The 16,035-nt window shown below is 49.2% G+C and overlaps 1 protein-coding gene across 1 annotated transcript; it reads left to right on the top strand.

The window, feature by feature from the left end:
• Positions 1-1,215: 1,215 nt before the first annotated feature.
• On the top strand, positions 1,216-15,742 carry LOC138821627 (synaptic vesicle glycoprotein 2A). The gene is made up of 13 exons (XM_070014062.1): positions 1,216-1,323; positions 5,384-6,338; positions 7,615-7,795; positions 8,614-8,765; positions 8,865-8,998; positions 9,583-9,672; positions 9,908-10,018; positions 10,168-10,256; positions 10,881-11,045; positions 11,235-11,368; positions 12,701-12,907; positions 13,446-13,605; positions 13,913-15,742. Exons 2-13 carry the CDS (start codon positions 5,717-5,719, stop codon positions 14,094-14,096), a joined length of 2,229 nt encoding a protein of 742 aa, XP_069870163.1. The 5' UTR covers positions 1,216-1,323; positions 5,384-5,716; the 3' UTR covers positions 14,097-15,742.
• Positions 15,743-16,035: the final 293 nt, after the last annotated feature.

Here is a 16,035-nt window from a genome sequence, read left to right as displayed (position 1 = left end):
TGCTCTATCACTTGAGCCACAGCGCCACTTCCGGCTTTTTTCATTTTGCTTATGTGGTGCTGAGGAATCGAACCCAGGGCCTCAGGCATGCAAGGCAAGCGCTCTACCACTGAGCCATCTTCCCAGCCCAAGAAACCCAAGATTTACAGAAGTTCACAGAAGAACTTTCCTCCTGGCCCGCTGTATATTAGACATGAGAACCCAGGTCAGAGCCCTTGTCAATGCTGTCTAGAATATGTTAAATCCTTACCTAGAACAGACACATTTAGCATGTATATCAGAAAACCACCACATACTCTCTTACTCCTAGAGCAGAGATGGTCACCAAATGTTGCCAAACAGAGTGTCTTGGATCTGTGAACCCAGGTAAATGACACAGAGGCAAAGGAAAGATGCCAGGAACAAACTGGAACCAATTCTTTCCTGCTCTGGAAACAGAAGTGTGTGTGTGTGTGTGTGTGTGTGTGTGTGTGTGTGTGTGTGTGTGTGTGTGTGTGTGTGTGTGTGTGTGTGTGTGTGTGTGTTAGAAGCAAATGGGGAAGAGGATTGAGGAGAGCCTTCTTGGAGTTAATTGGAGTTAATTGGAAGGGGATCTGATCTGTCAAATAAACCTGTTTCTCCAGTACTCACTTGGGCTACCATCAACTGGAGGACGAGAGGAGGTCTGCACAGTGCAGGACTAATATGGATTTCTGGAGGAGAGGGTTTTTGCCTCTGATAGTTCAGAATAGAGACCTCCCCTCCTAACGTCTGCTTTCTCTAAACCAGCCAGATAAAGCTGGAGTCTGAGCACTGCTGGATGTGGAAGAGGATGATGACTGAAAGTGAGGAGAATGTTTTGAACCCCAGAAACTGCTAGGCTCTGTCCAGGGGGCTGCCTCACTTGCCCTCGCCCCCCACCCCCGTCCCCTCACCGGTGTCCCTCTCCCCACCTGCCTTGCTAACATCACTATTTCTCTTCCTTTGGTTTCGTTCATCTTTTGCTGGGAAGGAGCTGGGAAAGGCTGAGTGCCATTTTCAGGGACCCCTGTGGTTCTTCCCTGTGCCGCCTCCCTTTCATCATTTCTTCATCATCACTCCGGGTCCTGAGTCCCTCCCCCCTTCCCATCCCCTGTATCGCCCCCCCCCCCGCCCGCCCCCCAATGGTCTCTCCCGGTGCTCTGGGCGCGGGGGCGGGGCCGGAGGCGGGGCCGGAGCGTGGGGGGGGGGGCAGGTCTGCAGTGCCTCTTCCCCGGGTACCCGGAGCAGTCGCCGCCACCGCTCAGCCCCGCGGCCGGACCCCCACCCTCACCTGGGACTCCCTTACCCGGGGTACCCAGCCAGGTGAGACCCCCCCCCCCTCTTTCAGACTCTCACCTTCACCCCGCCCTGGCCAGAGCATCCTTGCCTTGCAGCCATTTTATTCTCCGATGCTTTGCTTACGGGGAGGGCGGCCGTCCCTGCTGGGGGGGGGGTGTTTTATTGGGGGGTAGAGAAGGGTATTTGTCTCTTTCGTTGTGCGGCTCAGGACATGCGTGCATATGCGTGTACATATACATACGTATGTACATAGCCATGTCTGTCCGTACCTCTGGCTATACACATATGTATGTTTGTGTGCAGGGAGAGGGAGGGGTGTTTTTTTCCCTCCACCTTAGCCAAGTCTCCAGTACCATCCGGAGATTAGCCCGAGGAGGGGTTGTTGGGTAGATGAGGGTCCCCCAAACTCTGATCGCTTCCTCACCTTGACGTCTCCCCGCCCCCCCCCCCCATGAATGATAAATGACCTTGGCTGGGCCCAGAGAATGGATGCTGTCTCAGCCTGCGCCCCTAGACTTGGGTGGGGGCAGTGGAAGAAGGGCAGGTGCAGGGGGAAGTGGGGGGGGGATCAAGAATGGAAGCACCGAGGAGGAGGAGATGGTAATCGACCCAGTACCGGGAAGAGGAGGGCCGGGGCTGTGGGCAATTATTCCGGGAGAGGGGCGGCACGAGTCATGGTGGGCTCGTGTCCAGCGGCAGTACCGGGGGTGCGGGGCGCCCCCGAACCCTTCGTCCATGCTAGGGGCTCGTCCCTGGTGCCAGAGCTGAGGTGAATGGGGGAGGGTGGTCGCCGCAGTTGCCGGCAGGGGCGGTCTCTAAGCTGGTGCGTGTGGAGGTTTCTCGAGTCCCTGCCTCTCCGCCTATCCGTGTGCTTTCCTCCGTTTGCATTTTCAGCTGACACCTTCATCCCATGTCCCCCTCCCCCAATGTGGATGCTCTCATCTCCTTAACCCAGGGGTGGGTTATGAGGGGAGGTTCAAGCCTTGGTCCTGGGGTGGGGGATCGAGGCTCAGTCCACCAGCTGTAATGGGGAGGGGCGCTTTGGCATCCCCCCTTCTCCCCTCTCCCTTCTTCCTTTCTTCCTTCCTCTTTCTTTCTCCTCTCTTTTCTTCCTCTCCTTCCTCCCTCACCTCCGCTTCGGCAGACGTTTTAATAAGTGCTTGCTTCTTAATGACCTTGTTACCTGGTCTGGGGTGGGCTGAACATTTAAGTGCCCCCTCCCCAAGTAAGAGGCTTTGGTGGAGGTCTGGATCCCTTTCTGATCTAAGGTCGAGCAAGTTGTTCTGAAAGGGAAGCGTCTGCTCAGGAGACCCCCCCCCCCCCTTTCCACCCTCTGCAGAAAATCTGGGCATATTTTTTATCTGGGCATATTTTTTTCGGTCAGGTGAAGCTAGCCCATCTTAAAGGACCTTGGAAGCCCGGATCTTGTCTCCTTTAACCTCCACCTATCCAAGTGTCTCTCTTTTACAGGCTTAGCCATTCTGTGCTGCTTTGGGGGCTAAAAATAGCACCACTTCCTCACCAGCTCTAAGAATTTGTCTTCTTTCTCTCCCCCATGGGCTTGTTGGCCCTGGGGGAGCTGGCTGTTGAGCTACTGCTGTGGCTCTGAGAACATTCTCTATCCCTCCTGTACCTCTCAGGGGTAAACGGTTGTCATCAAACATTGGGTATGGCTCCTGGTGGGTCCATCTGCTTCTTTCAGGGTTTGGGGGCAGCTCCTGCTTTGGAAAGAATGGAAAAGAATGCAGATTGCCTTGCACTGAGGGAATCCCATAGTTCCCTCTTAATCATGGAGGATAGAGGATGATTGGGCCCTGAATTCCAAAGAAAAGAAGGTGATGTAGGGGTCACTGCTTCTGGTCACTGTGGTCCACTGCTCACATCTGTCCTGAGGGGGTAAGGCTGTGCTTGGCAGTACTTCCTCTGAATCACACAGCATTACTTACCCTCTTCTACCAGGGCTAGTCTGTGTGTGTGTGTGTGTGTGTGTGTGTGTGTGTCACATTTAATGAAGGCTCTGGATGGGTTGGAGCAGCAGGATATTTTTAGGGATATATCTCTGATCTGAAGCTAGACTTGTATCCTCTCTGTCCTGAGAAGTAAGGAGGTTATCTTGTGCTTCCTTTTGGAGGATATCTTTTGGGGGGGGATACCCAAGGACCCCTTTATTCTTCGCTAGCCGCCTACGCAATGCGGTATTTGCGGACTCCTTTTCCCTTGACGCCTGGAGAAGCAGAAAGGATTAAAGGGGATTAGAAAGGAGGCCTTGGAGGAAGGAGGTGCAGCCATAGACCTTAGATCTTCACATTAGAAACTGTATGCTCCATCAGTCATTCTTTACCCTCACCAGGGAAAGGGGCACACATACAACATTATGAAGGAAGGCGGCCACCAGTCATCACCTTAGCTTTTTTTGTTTTGTTTTGTTTTTTGTGCTAGTCCTTGGGCTTGAACCTAGGGCCTGGGCATTGTTCCTGTGCTTCTTTTGGCTAGTGCTGTACTACTTGAGCCAAAGCTCTACTTTTGGTGTTTTTTTTTTTTTTGGTAGTTCATTGGAGAAAAGAGTCTCACAGACTTTCCTGCCCTGGCTGGGCTTCAAACCATGATCCTCAGATCTCAGCCTCCTGAGTAGCTGGGATTACAGGCATGAGCCACCAGTCTCCAACTATTACCTTAGCTTTTGATCTTCTTACTTGTCCATTCTATTCAGGTACCAAGTCTCCCTTTTGGGGGGTCTTTCTTTGTTGGTCTGGAGGGAGATAATGTGGGCCCACATTATCTGTTGGAATTAGCTTCAACACAATGGGCTTTTGGATGGATTTTGGGCAGCAACATCTAAATATGACCCTCCTGGACTCTTGCTGCTTTCCTTACGCCTTCATGGGAAGAAAGGAAACTAATATTTACAGAATATTTACTGTGAAATCAGGTTTTCACACTCTGAGAAACAGAGTTCCCCCCTCCCCAATTAATTATCTTCAAACTAAATAAATGCAAGAAACTGGGAAGCTCAGCATGACTAGAAGTAGAATTTGGACTTCAACTTAGGTCATCTATCAGTCATATGTTTTGCCTTAACTGCATTCTCCTTGATAGTGACCCTTTTGCCACTCATCCTAAAGAACCTCAGGGATGGCTTTTCTTTGGGAACCTGTGAAGCGTTTAGGGCATCTCATTGGATTACTGTCATTACAATAGTAAGAGATATTATTTATCACTTTATTTGGTTCCAGGTACTGTGGTAAGGAACATATATATGCATTAGCTAATTTAATCTTTACCTTTCCGTTCTTATTTATTTGTTTTTACATTTGTGCTGTACTAGGGCTTGAACTCAGGGCATCACATTCTCACTTAGTTTTTTCAGTCAAGGCTGGCACTCTACCACTTAAGCCATACCTCTGCTTCCTACTTTTCCAGTTTGGGATACGGTTTGACTATTCAGGTACACTCCTGTGTTCACTGAACTAGGAAGTGTCAACACAGGAAATCAAACTCAAGTCTATCTGATTCTAGAAGCTAAGCTTTTACACACTAGGCTCAAGTAGGTTGGGAGAAAAATCTTCCTTTGGAGGCTTGTAACCCTAGAACCCGAGGGAAGGACTGTGGAAGGTCTATCTTCAGATTGGGGGAGGGGGTTGTCTTCCTGCTACACATTTTCCTCCAAGATTTGCCCTCAAAAGAACCCCAGACCAGAGTAGACTAGGGGATTCTTATTTCTCATATTTCCTTTTGTTTTGGTCTTTTTTTTTTTTTTTCCAGTCTTGAGGATTGAACCCAGGGCCTCACACTTGCTAGACAAGTGCTCTACTGCTTGAGCTATGTCCTCAGCACCTGTGTTTTCTTGCAGGTTGGTGATAAAGTGAGATGTCTGAATTGGATGTGGGCAGGGGTTAGAAAAGGGCCTGGAGTAGGTAGCTGTGGTTCTGGAGCAGATTTCATGGCCGCAGCTTCTGAGTTCAAAGCAAGGGGACTTGTATTGATGTGGCCCAGGTGAGGCTCTGGGATGAGAGAGCCCCTATATTAGCTTTTGTCACTGTCCTACGACTCACAGCTTCCTTTTTCTCTCTCTTACTTTTCACAGGTCTCCAAAGGCTCCTGAAAGAGAACTAGGCAGCCCTTCCTGAGTTACCCTGGCTCCCCAGACCAACCTGGCTCCCCCTTCCCTTCTGATCCCCCTGTTCCTTTCCTCCCTTCCCCACTCACCCTTCTGAATGTAGATCCAAGTCCTTTTCCTTCCCTTTCCCTTCTAGACACTCTCTGGCCAGCTCCTATTTCCTCTTATCCTGAGTCCAAAGATTCTGGAACCTGTTCCCACCTTGGGGAGGGATCTTCTTGACTCCACCCGTCCTTGAGCAGAAACTTGAAAAACAAGCAGAGAAAGAGGCAGATCTGGTGAAGTGTCCAAAGCCCCATCATGGAAGAGGGCTTCCGAGATCGGGCAGCCTTCATCCGTGGGGCCAAAGACATTGCCAAGGAAGTCAAGAAGCATGCAACCAAGAAAGTGGTGAAGGGCCTGGACAGAGTCCAGGATGAGTATTCTCGAAGATCCTATTCCCGCTTTGAAGAGGAGGAGGATGACGATGACTTCCCTGCCCCTGCTGATGGCTATTACCGTGGAGAAGGGGCCCAGGATGAGGAGGAAGGTGGCGCATCCAGTGATGCCACCGAGGGCCATGACGAGGATGATGAGATCTACGAGGGGGAGTATCAGGGTATTCCCCGGGCAGAGTCTAGCGGCAAAAGTGAGAGGATGGCAGATGGGGCACCCCTGGCTGGAGTGAGAGGAGGCTTGAGCGATGGGGAGGGTCCTCCCGGGGGCAGGGGGGAGGCACAGAGGCGGAAAGAACGTGAAGAACTGGCCCAGCAGTATGAAACCATCCTTCGGGAGTGTGGCCACGGCCGATTCCAGTGGACGCTCTATTTCGTGCTTGGTCTGGCACTGATGGCTGATGGTGTGGAGGTCTTTGTGGTGGGCTTCGTGTTGCCCAGTGCAGAGAAAGACATGTGCCTGTCTGACTCCAACAAGGGAATGCTGGGTAAGACCAATCGGGGGTATTGCAGCCCTATTCTACTCTCAACTCCGGAAACATCTTTGTCTCCATCCTTCCCATTAGGCCCCTGTGGACCCTCCTTCTCCTTCCAACATGTCCCCAGGGGGCCTAGAGTTCCTCTGCACACTGCCCTTTCACACACACCCTCTTTTGGAAGAGGTTGAGAGAGGGTAGCTGGATCGGGGCTTGGGCTAGTGGCTAGGTGGTGGGGAGTGGTTTGCTTAGTTCTGTAGGATATGGCCAGGGTAAGTTGGGTCATTGTTTAGTGTTTCTCCACAGCCTCTCTGTTCCTTTTCCTGAATGGGGAGAAATCCATCAGTAGTCATGCTCACTGGGGGATGGTCAGTTTGGGGTAATAGAGGTAAGAACTCTTCAGATTTGGGAGTGTTTAGGGGGCCTGATATAGATCCTGAGTTGGATCTGATGGCCTTTTCTGATAGGGACCTTGAGGGGGAAACCTCTAAGACTCACTGAGAAAAAATGCAGGCTTGGTTTAGGTGTGGATAAAATGAAAAGTTTGGAGTAGATGATGTTTAAGGTCAACTCTAATTCTGATTTTATGAAGGAAGCAATAAACTGGGGAGTTTTAGGACTAGAAGTATTGGGACTGGAAGGAGTAAAGAACAGATTTTGTGTGAGAGATACCTTGGGAAGACTTAAAGAAATTGGGGACCCTCTCTCAAGAAATAAAAGAGACCTGTTGCATCAAAGAAGGGTGGGTAGAAAGAACCCAGGGAGGATGTGGGAACCTAGACATTCTTCCTTGTATGTGAACTAAGGTGTGTGTGTGTGTGTGTGAGAGAGAGAGAGAGAGAGGGAGAGAGAGAGAGAGAGAGGGAGAGGGAGAGGGAGAGGGAGAGAGAGAGAGAGAGAGACGGAGAGGGAGAGGGAGAGGGAGAGAGAGAGAGAAAGAGAGAGAGAGAGAGAGAGAGAGAGAGAGAGAGAGAGAGAGAGAGAGAGAGAGAGAGAGAGAGAGAGAAAGGAGAGAGAAGAGAAAGGAGAGAGAAGTTTTGGGGTTCTCCCATATCTATCTTCCACCTTCTGACCTTTGAATCGGTGGTCTACAGTGATTTGCTCATACAATCCATCTTCTCTCACTGGCTTGTCTTATCTTTGGGTAGACAGCTACTAGATGCTCTTCAGATCCTGCATCCATTCTATCCCATTTTCAGCTCCTATAATGCTTAGTTGCTGGGTGAATTGAGATGTACTTGCTCATCCTCCTTCTGCTTCTGATTTCCTCCTCTCCTCCTCTTTCCAGGCCTCATCGTCTACCTAGGCATGATGGTGGGAGCCTTCCTCTGGGGAGGTCTGGCTGATCGGCTGGGTCGGAGACAGTGTCTGCTCATCTCACTCTCAGTCAACAGTGTCTTCGCTTTCTTCTCATCTTTCGTCCAGGGTTATGGCACTTTCCTCTTCTGTCGCCTCCTCTCTGGGGTTGGGTGAGTGTTCACATTCTAAGACGCTTGAAAGAAAGGATTGTGCCTTGGTTGCTGCTGCCTTTGGAATTCAGTATAACTGCAAGCATAAGTGCACCTTACATGTCTGTGAAATGAATGAATGAACGAACGAACAAATGTTTTGTGTTTTGTTTTTTCCACCGGCTTCAGACAGCTTCCTCATCTAGGGCCTGCCTGCTGCCATCCAGAATATCATTCCATGTCTGATCCACTCCTGAGCCCTCCAAATGAGTTCTCAGAAAGAGAACTCATCATATCAAGAGGCCTAGTGGACCTTGGCCTCAGCCCTGTGCTCTGTTTTTCCTAGAGTTACCCTCTCTTAGATGTTACCTTTTCCCTGCATTTGACAACAACCTTGCTGACACCCAAACTGGCAAGAAGTTGAAGCCTTGAGCTACTCTGCCTGCATTCCCCATGCACGGGCAGGCTCTCACTGGTGCTCCCTCATCTCAAGCTCTTTTCTGGGCTACTCCATCACATTTTTTTGCCCTCGTATTTTCCTTCTTTCTCAGGAGTGTTTCCATTTTCTACAGTTATCTTCCTTTTCTCCTAACTTGGTGGTTGTCTTTAATATTTAATGTGGGTTTTTTCCCCTTCCCTTGAGACCTGCTTGCCTGTTTCCCATTAGCTCAAGAACGGGTGTTTGATGCTGGTGGTGAGGGCAATTTGTAGGGCATGGTATGTGAGATGGAGTTTTTTTAAAAAGGTGTGGAAGATAAAAAGGACTCGGGGATCTAGGGGACTAGGAATGAAGGAATATGGCCATTTCCTAAATACTGAATTCTTCCAATGTCTTCCAGGATTGGAGGGTCTATCCCCATTGTCTTCTCCTATTTCTCGGAGTTTCTGGCCCAGGAGAAACGTGGGGAACATTTAAGCTGGCTCTGCATGTTCTGGATGATTGGTGGAGTATACGCAGCCGCTATGGCCTGGGCCATCATCCCCCATTATGGTGAGCACCCCTCAGAAGACACTCTCCAGACTCCCTCCTTGCTATGGTGGGAGCTCCCACCTTGGGCCTCTCTGCTGATGCCGTGACTGTCTTTGGCAGGGTGGAGTTTTCAGATGGGTTCTGCTTACCAGTTCCATAGCTGGAGGGTCTTTGTCCTCGTCTGCGCCTTTCCTTCTGTGTTTGCCATCGGGGCTCTGACCACGCAGCCTGAGAGCCCTCGCTTCTTCCTGGAGGTGAATGGGGCTGGGCTGAATGGGGTGGGGTGGGAGGGCAGCAAAAAGCCCCTATATTTAAATAGTCACTGTAGGTTTAGTGGGATCTTGTGTGGCTGTTCTCCTTCTCCACACTCTGAGGAACTTTATCCAGAGGGGTTTCATGGATGAATACACCAGAGAATATTCTCAGCTAAGACTTTGTAGGCTGAGGCCTTGACCCAGGCTCTTACTTTGTAGCTGAAGTTAGATTCCTACCCCTTATGTCTTCCCTCTTCAGTTCTACCCGGCTTGAGCAAGGTTAAGATGCCACCCCTTCACTGACTACACACTTGCCCATCATTGCCCTTGTCTGCAGTTTTCTCTGTTCATTGTACTAAGAAATCACTAGAACTTGTGCTTGGATTTTCCCCCTGGACCTCCATTCTTACTCAAGTCTGATTACATGTTGCCAGACCCCAGCTTAGGCTGATACATGCTGTAGGTGGGGGTTGAGGGCGGGAGTCATTTTGCATCTGGGACTTCTGAAGCCAGATTAGAGAGGTTCTGTAATCCTGGGTCTGGAAGGGTTGACATGGATGTTGGGATCATGTCTATGACTCTAGAATGGGAAGCATGATGAGGCCTGGATGGTGCTGAAGCAGGTTCATGATACCAACATGCGAGCCAAGGGGCATCCTGAGCGAGTATTCTCAGTAAGTTACAACCCTCCCCATTCGAGCCCCCAAGCCTTGAAAATGCCAGCCCTCACTTAGTCTTCCTGGATACTCCCCAATTTCCTAGCCATCTCAGGTTAAACTCTCGATCAATGACATTCTCAGGGGTTATATCCCCTCTTCCATTTTTCTACTGCGGGGAAACAGAGACACATGGAATGGGTTGGAAAATACAGACAATGTGATTGCTCATCCTTCTTTTGATTCCATCCAGGTTACCCACATTAAGACGATTCATCAAGAGGATGAATTGATTGAGATCCAGTCAGACACAGGGACCTGGTACCAGCGTTGGGGGGTTCGCGCCTTGAGCCTGGGGGGACAGGTAATGGGAGATGGGTGGTGGAAAAAGAAAGGAAGTGGGGGAGGGAGAGAAGAAGGGAGGGCTCCTTGAGGGGTGAACTGAGATGTAGAAGAACAAAAATAGTGATCTTTGGGTGCTACAAGTTACTACTCGTGCTCTGTCCCTTATAGGTTTGGGGGAATTTTCTCTCCTGTTTCGGGCCAGAGTATCGACGCATCACTCTGATGATGATGGGTGTATGGTTCACCATGTCATTCAGGTGAGGTTTTGGCTGAAGTGGGTGATATATGGTGGCTGTGGTTATGTGCATTGAGGGGGCTGGAGGAGAAATGAAATTAGGAATAAAGGGGATGAATAACAAGGGAAAGCATTGTTCATGTCCCTTCCTGATGTTCCATCCATGTCTGGACCATTCTCTCTCCCTGTCTCCTTCCATCCCTCCCTCCCTTGCACAAACTTGTATTTCAGGCTGACTAGTATTACATTTCTATTCTGCGCAGGTAATAAGTAATGTACTGGGACAGAGTAGATGTGTCTCAGTCCTCATGGAGTTTACATTTTGGACAGAGATAGATAGAACTAGCTATAAAGCAGCATGATAGGGCCACAATGGAGGAAGTGCGTAGTGCTATGGGAACACTTGGAACCTGTGGGGTGGAGGTCTAAATCCTGAAGAATGGAAGGAAGTTAGACAGGCTGAGAAGTAGAAGTTGGGAGAAGTGTTTTAGGCAGAGGGAAGAGATGTTTTTTTAATAATCGATGACATGCAAAAACATGGAAGTCCCCAGAACCAAAGCATTTGGGAAGGGAGGAGTGTGAGATGAGTCTGGAGGAGACCGAGGCCCTAATAGGGTTTGACTGATTACACTGCCCTTCATTGCAGCTATTATGGCCTGACTGTCTGGTTTCCTGACATGATCCGCCATCTCCAGGCAGTGGACTACGCAGCCCGCACTAAAGTGTTCCCTGGGGAGCGGGTAGAGCATGTGACTTTTAACTTCACGCTGGAGAATCAGATTCACCGAGGGGGGCAGTACTTCAATGACAAGTATGTGGGGACCTTTAAATCTCACCCCTCCCCTGTGCCTTGTGCCTTTTGTCTCTTTGATGACTCTGGGAAGGTATTGAAACTGCAATTTCTACTCAAGGCTGAGTTTCCCATAACTTCCCTAAGGGAGTGAGTCTTGGAGAAGGGATGAGGATGAAGGGGAAGGGTCTCATCATCCTGGCCTTACAGGTTCATTGGGCTGCGTCTGAAGTCAGTGTCTTTTGAGGATTCCCTGTTTGAAGAGTGTTATTTTGAAGATGTAACCTCCAGCAACACATTCTTCCGCAACTGCACGTTCATCAATACTGTATTCTATAACACTGGTAAGATGGGGTGGGGGGGTGGGCGCGGTTGGTGGGTGTCAGCTAAAGGGCTGGTAGATCCAATGAGGAGAGAAGGACACTTCCTCATTCACTAGCTTTCAAGCTGAGAGCCCAGGAGTAGGTATTGTGGGAGCTCACTGGCTAGCCACCATTAGTGTGGTAAATCCATTTGGACATTGGCTATTTTCTTGTGATAGAATATCTAACAAAAATGTTTCTTTGTCTTTTAGCTGGAATGATAATAACTCAGTGAGCTATTATTAACTTTTTTATTTTCTTTTATGGTGCTGCTACTGGGGCTTGAACTCAGGGCCTGGGCACTGTCTCTTAGCTTTTTCCCTCAAGGCTGGTACTGTACCACTTGAACTATACCTCCATTTCTGGCTTTTTCTTGGTTAATTGAAGATAAGAAGCTCACAGATTTTCCTGCCTCACTCTCCTGAGTAGCTGGGATTAGAGATGTGAGCCATCAGAGCCTGAGTTGTAAAATACTTTTGAAGAAGGCAAAAATACTACATTTCTTCATTGTCCTCTTCCATGAGTTCAAGCCCCAGGACCAGCACACACATGAAATATACAATGAGGTTCTTAGAAAAATAAAAAATAATGTAAAAAGAGTATTAATTGGGGAAGGTTGAAAATCATTACATTCATTTACTTAACAAGTGGTCCTTAAACTAAATAAATATGAAATGCCGGTTTTGTGACTGAGACTGAAGCTTCTCACTTCTAAATTGAATACTGGGTGAGATTTTCCCACATTACAGGAAAAAAAAAGAGGATGGCTAGGACTTTTAAAAAGTTGTTTTTCATATTTTCCTTAGAAATATATTTCTTTTTTTTTTTTGGTCGGGTCATGAGGCCTGAACGCTTTCCCTCAGCTCTTCAGCTCAAGGCTAGTACTCTACCACTTGAGCCACAGCACCAATTCCGGTATTTTTCTCTTTTGCTTATATGGTGCTGAGGAATCAAACCCACGGCCTCATGCATGCAAGGCAAGCGCTCTATCACTGAGCCACCTTCCCAGCCCAGAAATATATTTCTTAGTCCCATAGCATGGTGGCTGCTTATAACCAGCTCAGGTGTACAGGGAGTGAACAAGAAGCAAAGATTAATGAAGAGAAACCTTGGAAACAGTCACACTGTTTGAGATATTATGGTCATTTACTGCTCTAAAGCTTCCTAATTCCTATGGTGATCTTACTCAATGTTTTGCAACGAGTGCAAAGAGGGATTATTTTGAGAGCCCCCTACAGCTAACTTCCATAAACGCAGAGCCTAAAAGCTGTGGAGCTTCCCTTCACAGTTTGTGTTTTGTCCTTCGCCCTCCAGACCTATTTGAGTACAAGTTTGTCAACAGCCGTCTGGTGAACAGCACATTCCTGCACAATAAGGAGGGATGCCCGCTAGATGTAACAGGGACGGGCGAAGGTGCCTACATGGTGTACTTTGTCAGTTTCTTGGGGACGCTGGCTGTGCTTCCTGGGAATATTGTATCTGCTCTGCTCATGGACAAGATTGGCAGGCTCAGGATGCTTGGTAAGCTGGAGAGGAAGGGCAATGGCTGATCAGAACTGATGGGGAGCTAGGGGGTTGGAGGACACTGTCCATAGGCTTCCCACAGTGGACTGTGGAAAAGATTGGCCAGTGAGTATCTCCCTCTCATGTTTTCGATAGGATGGGGTCGGCCTGGTATAGAACTTTCTTTAAGGGGGCAAAGAAGGTAGGCAGGATAACAAGTGTTTGGGACACACGCTTTGACATGGTTTTGAATCTCAGCTCTACTACCTGCCTTAGACAAGTACTTTACCCTCCAAGAGCCTGGTTGTCACCTGCAACATGGAAATGATCATCGTAACTGCCTCATAGGATTGATGAGGGAGACCAACCAAGATTTTTGGCCTGTGGCTGCTGCTGATATTACTAATAATTACAAGGGAGTGTGAGGACAAGCAAAAAAAAAAAAAAAAAAAAAAAAAAAATCCTTCCTTTGGAGAAAGAGGTTGTCCCAGAGTTTGCTGATGGCCATGGCTGGGTCCTGGGTGGGCTTCATTGCTCTCTCTTGTCCTGGCTGCAGCGGGTTCCAGCGTGATGTCCTGTGTCTCCTGCTTCTTCCTGTCTTTTGGGAACAGCGAGTCAGCCATGATCGCTCTGCTCTGTCTTTTTGGGGGAGTCAGTATTGCATCCTGGAATGCGCTGGACGTGTTAACAGTTGAACTGTACCCTTCTGACAAGAGGTAGTTATGGGCGTGATAGGAGCAGGGCACCAGGCTTAGGGCCTGGAGGGCAGGGGAGAAATGGGGTGAGGAAGAGGTGTAATCATTGCATTTTTAACTATTAACCTGTTTTTGGTTTCCTTTCCCCTTTGCCTCCCAATTTATCTATATTCTTTGATGCCTATCCTTCCCTTCCGTGATCTCTCCATCCTTCATCTCCCTGGTGCCCACGGCCTGCCATCTTCCACCATTTCATTTCCTTGCTGTCCTATTCATTGTCTCCTTCCTGGGCCCTTCCTCCACATGGCACTGGGCCTCTCCTGAGCAGAACCACAGCTTTTGGCTTCCTGAATGCCCTGTGTAAGCTGGCAGCAGTGCTGGGGATCAGCATCTTCACATCCTTTGTGGGAATCACCAAGGCAGCCCCCATCCTCTTCGCCTCAGCTGCCTTTGCCCTTGGCAGCTCTCTGGCCCTGAAGCTTCCTGAGACCCGGGGGCAGGTGCTGCAGTGAGGGGGTCTCTGGGGTTTTGGGGATGGCAGGCACACTGTGAGACCAACAGCTCCTTCTTCCCCTTCCCTGCCCTGCCATCCTAGCCCCCCAGAACCCTCACTCTCCACTCCTGTGTTTGGTGTCTTAGCTGTGTGTGTGTGTGTGCATGTGTGTGACCCCTCCCCCCATCCCCCGTGGGCAGGGACTACAGGGAAGGCGCCTTCACCCCAGTTGTGGGATGAAGCACTCCCCACTTCCTACCACCCTTGACTTTGCACAAGAGAAGGCTGAGCCCCACCTTCTCTCCCCCAGTGTTAGTGAGGGGCCCTTGCTTCCCTGCTCAGGGGTTCCAGAACAGGCTTCCTGCCTTCCCCTCATTTCCTCTGCCTAGGCCCTGGTGAAACCATGGATATTATGTTGGGGGGCTGGGGTTGAGTGTAGACTATGGACCAAAAGAACTCGAGTCTGAAGGGCCTCGGGTGCCCTCTCACACCTCCTGTTGGATGCTGGGGGAGTAGCAATAAACCTCAGCCCTCTGGCCTCCACTTTCCCCTCAATTTGGGCTAGAAGTATGAAGCCTGGATTTTATGAAATTACCTTTCTGATCCTTATTTATTTAGATATTAAGTTCTGAGGCAGCTCAGCAGGACTGTGTGTGTGGATGTATGTGTACACTTATGTATGTGGATGTATGTGCCACGGGGGAGGGGTACCACTATACTGTCCTATCAACTATAAGCCAAGGATGATCTCAATGGACACACGCTCTGCCTCCCACAGTACCTCCCTGAACTTTGTGTCTGTGTTGAGCCTAGGAGGGAGGAGTCCTAGGCCAGGCCAAGGTGAGTCCTGTAGCCTAGTGAAATCCAAGGGCACCTGACAAGGCCTGTCTCTTTCCTTTAAATGTAGGCCTCCTCTGGAGTGAGAGGCTCCACCCACTCGCCATAGCAGTTAGGAAGAGCACAGTTCCCTCTCTTGCCCCAGTCTGTCTCCTAGCTGATGGTGAAACGAGAAGGAAAGAAACAAGGCATATAGGGTCACACCAGCAGATCAAAAAGCACAAGGAGCTGGGGCAAGGCCCCTCCTGGCAACTCTTTTCCAAGAGGAGAGGTTGGGCAGTAAGTGAGGGACCCCAAAGGCAGGGACCAGAGCCTCAGTTTCCCCATCTCACCCACACAATAGCCTCTGTAGGTGAAGCTGCCCCTGTCCCGCTCTACTCTGCGTGGCTGCTTTGGTGCCCTCCTCCCACACCCACAGTAGCTGTGATGTATTGTAGTTTTTAGGTGTTTGTAAAATGTTAAAAAAAAAAAAGTTAAAAGGAAAAAAGTGAAAATAACAAAAAAGAAAATCCAGATTCACCCTCATGCTCTGTCTGGTGCCCTATGGTCACTCCCCAATTTTGTAACCCTGAGCCAGGTGGTGACTGTTTAACTCTTTGGTGTCTGTGCTCAAAGGACTGCCTTCTCCTTCAGTGCCCAGTATCTGAGTGTGTGCCCCCCCCTTTCACCCTTCATTTGCTGGATGCAGCCCTCTCCCCTGCGTCTCAGGGGAGACTCATCCGCCTCCCTCCCTGTCCTGGGAATTCTCAACCCAACTCTGTTGATGTGAAAAATGAAGTGAAAAAATATTGATGAAAAATAAAAGGAAACTAATCTTTAAAATCCAAACTGGCTCTGCTTCTTTGCCTCTCCATCATATCTAATGTCATCCTGCCAGACCAGGAAGAGAGCGGTGGTCAACAATTCCCTCCCCAAGCTGGAGGCCAGCCAGAATAACATGGCACACTTCCTAAGTTGGTCTTGCCGCTCTGACTTTTCCTTTCATAGATTTAAAATGTAGAATGCTTAAGATGTTTCTGTTTTTCCTTAAGAAACAAACAGAACCAAATTTCCTCCAAATCTTCTAATGAACCTTTAAAGAAACATATTATCTGGATGCCTGCGGCTCATACCTGCAATAC

This window comes from Dipodomys merriami, unplaced genomic scaffold (genome assembly GCF_024711535.1).
Source record: "Dipodomys merriami isolate MVZ:Mamm:240054 unplaced genomic scaffold, mDipMer1.0.p SCAF_92, whole genome shotgun sequence".
Lineage (NCBI taxonomy): Eukaryota > Metazoa > Chordata > Mammalia > Rodentia > Heteromyidae > Dipodomys > Dipodomys merriami.
Note: the sequence above shows the minus strand (reverse complement) of the source record. Positions and strands in the feature narration are given on the sequence as shown.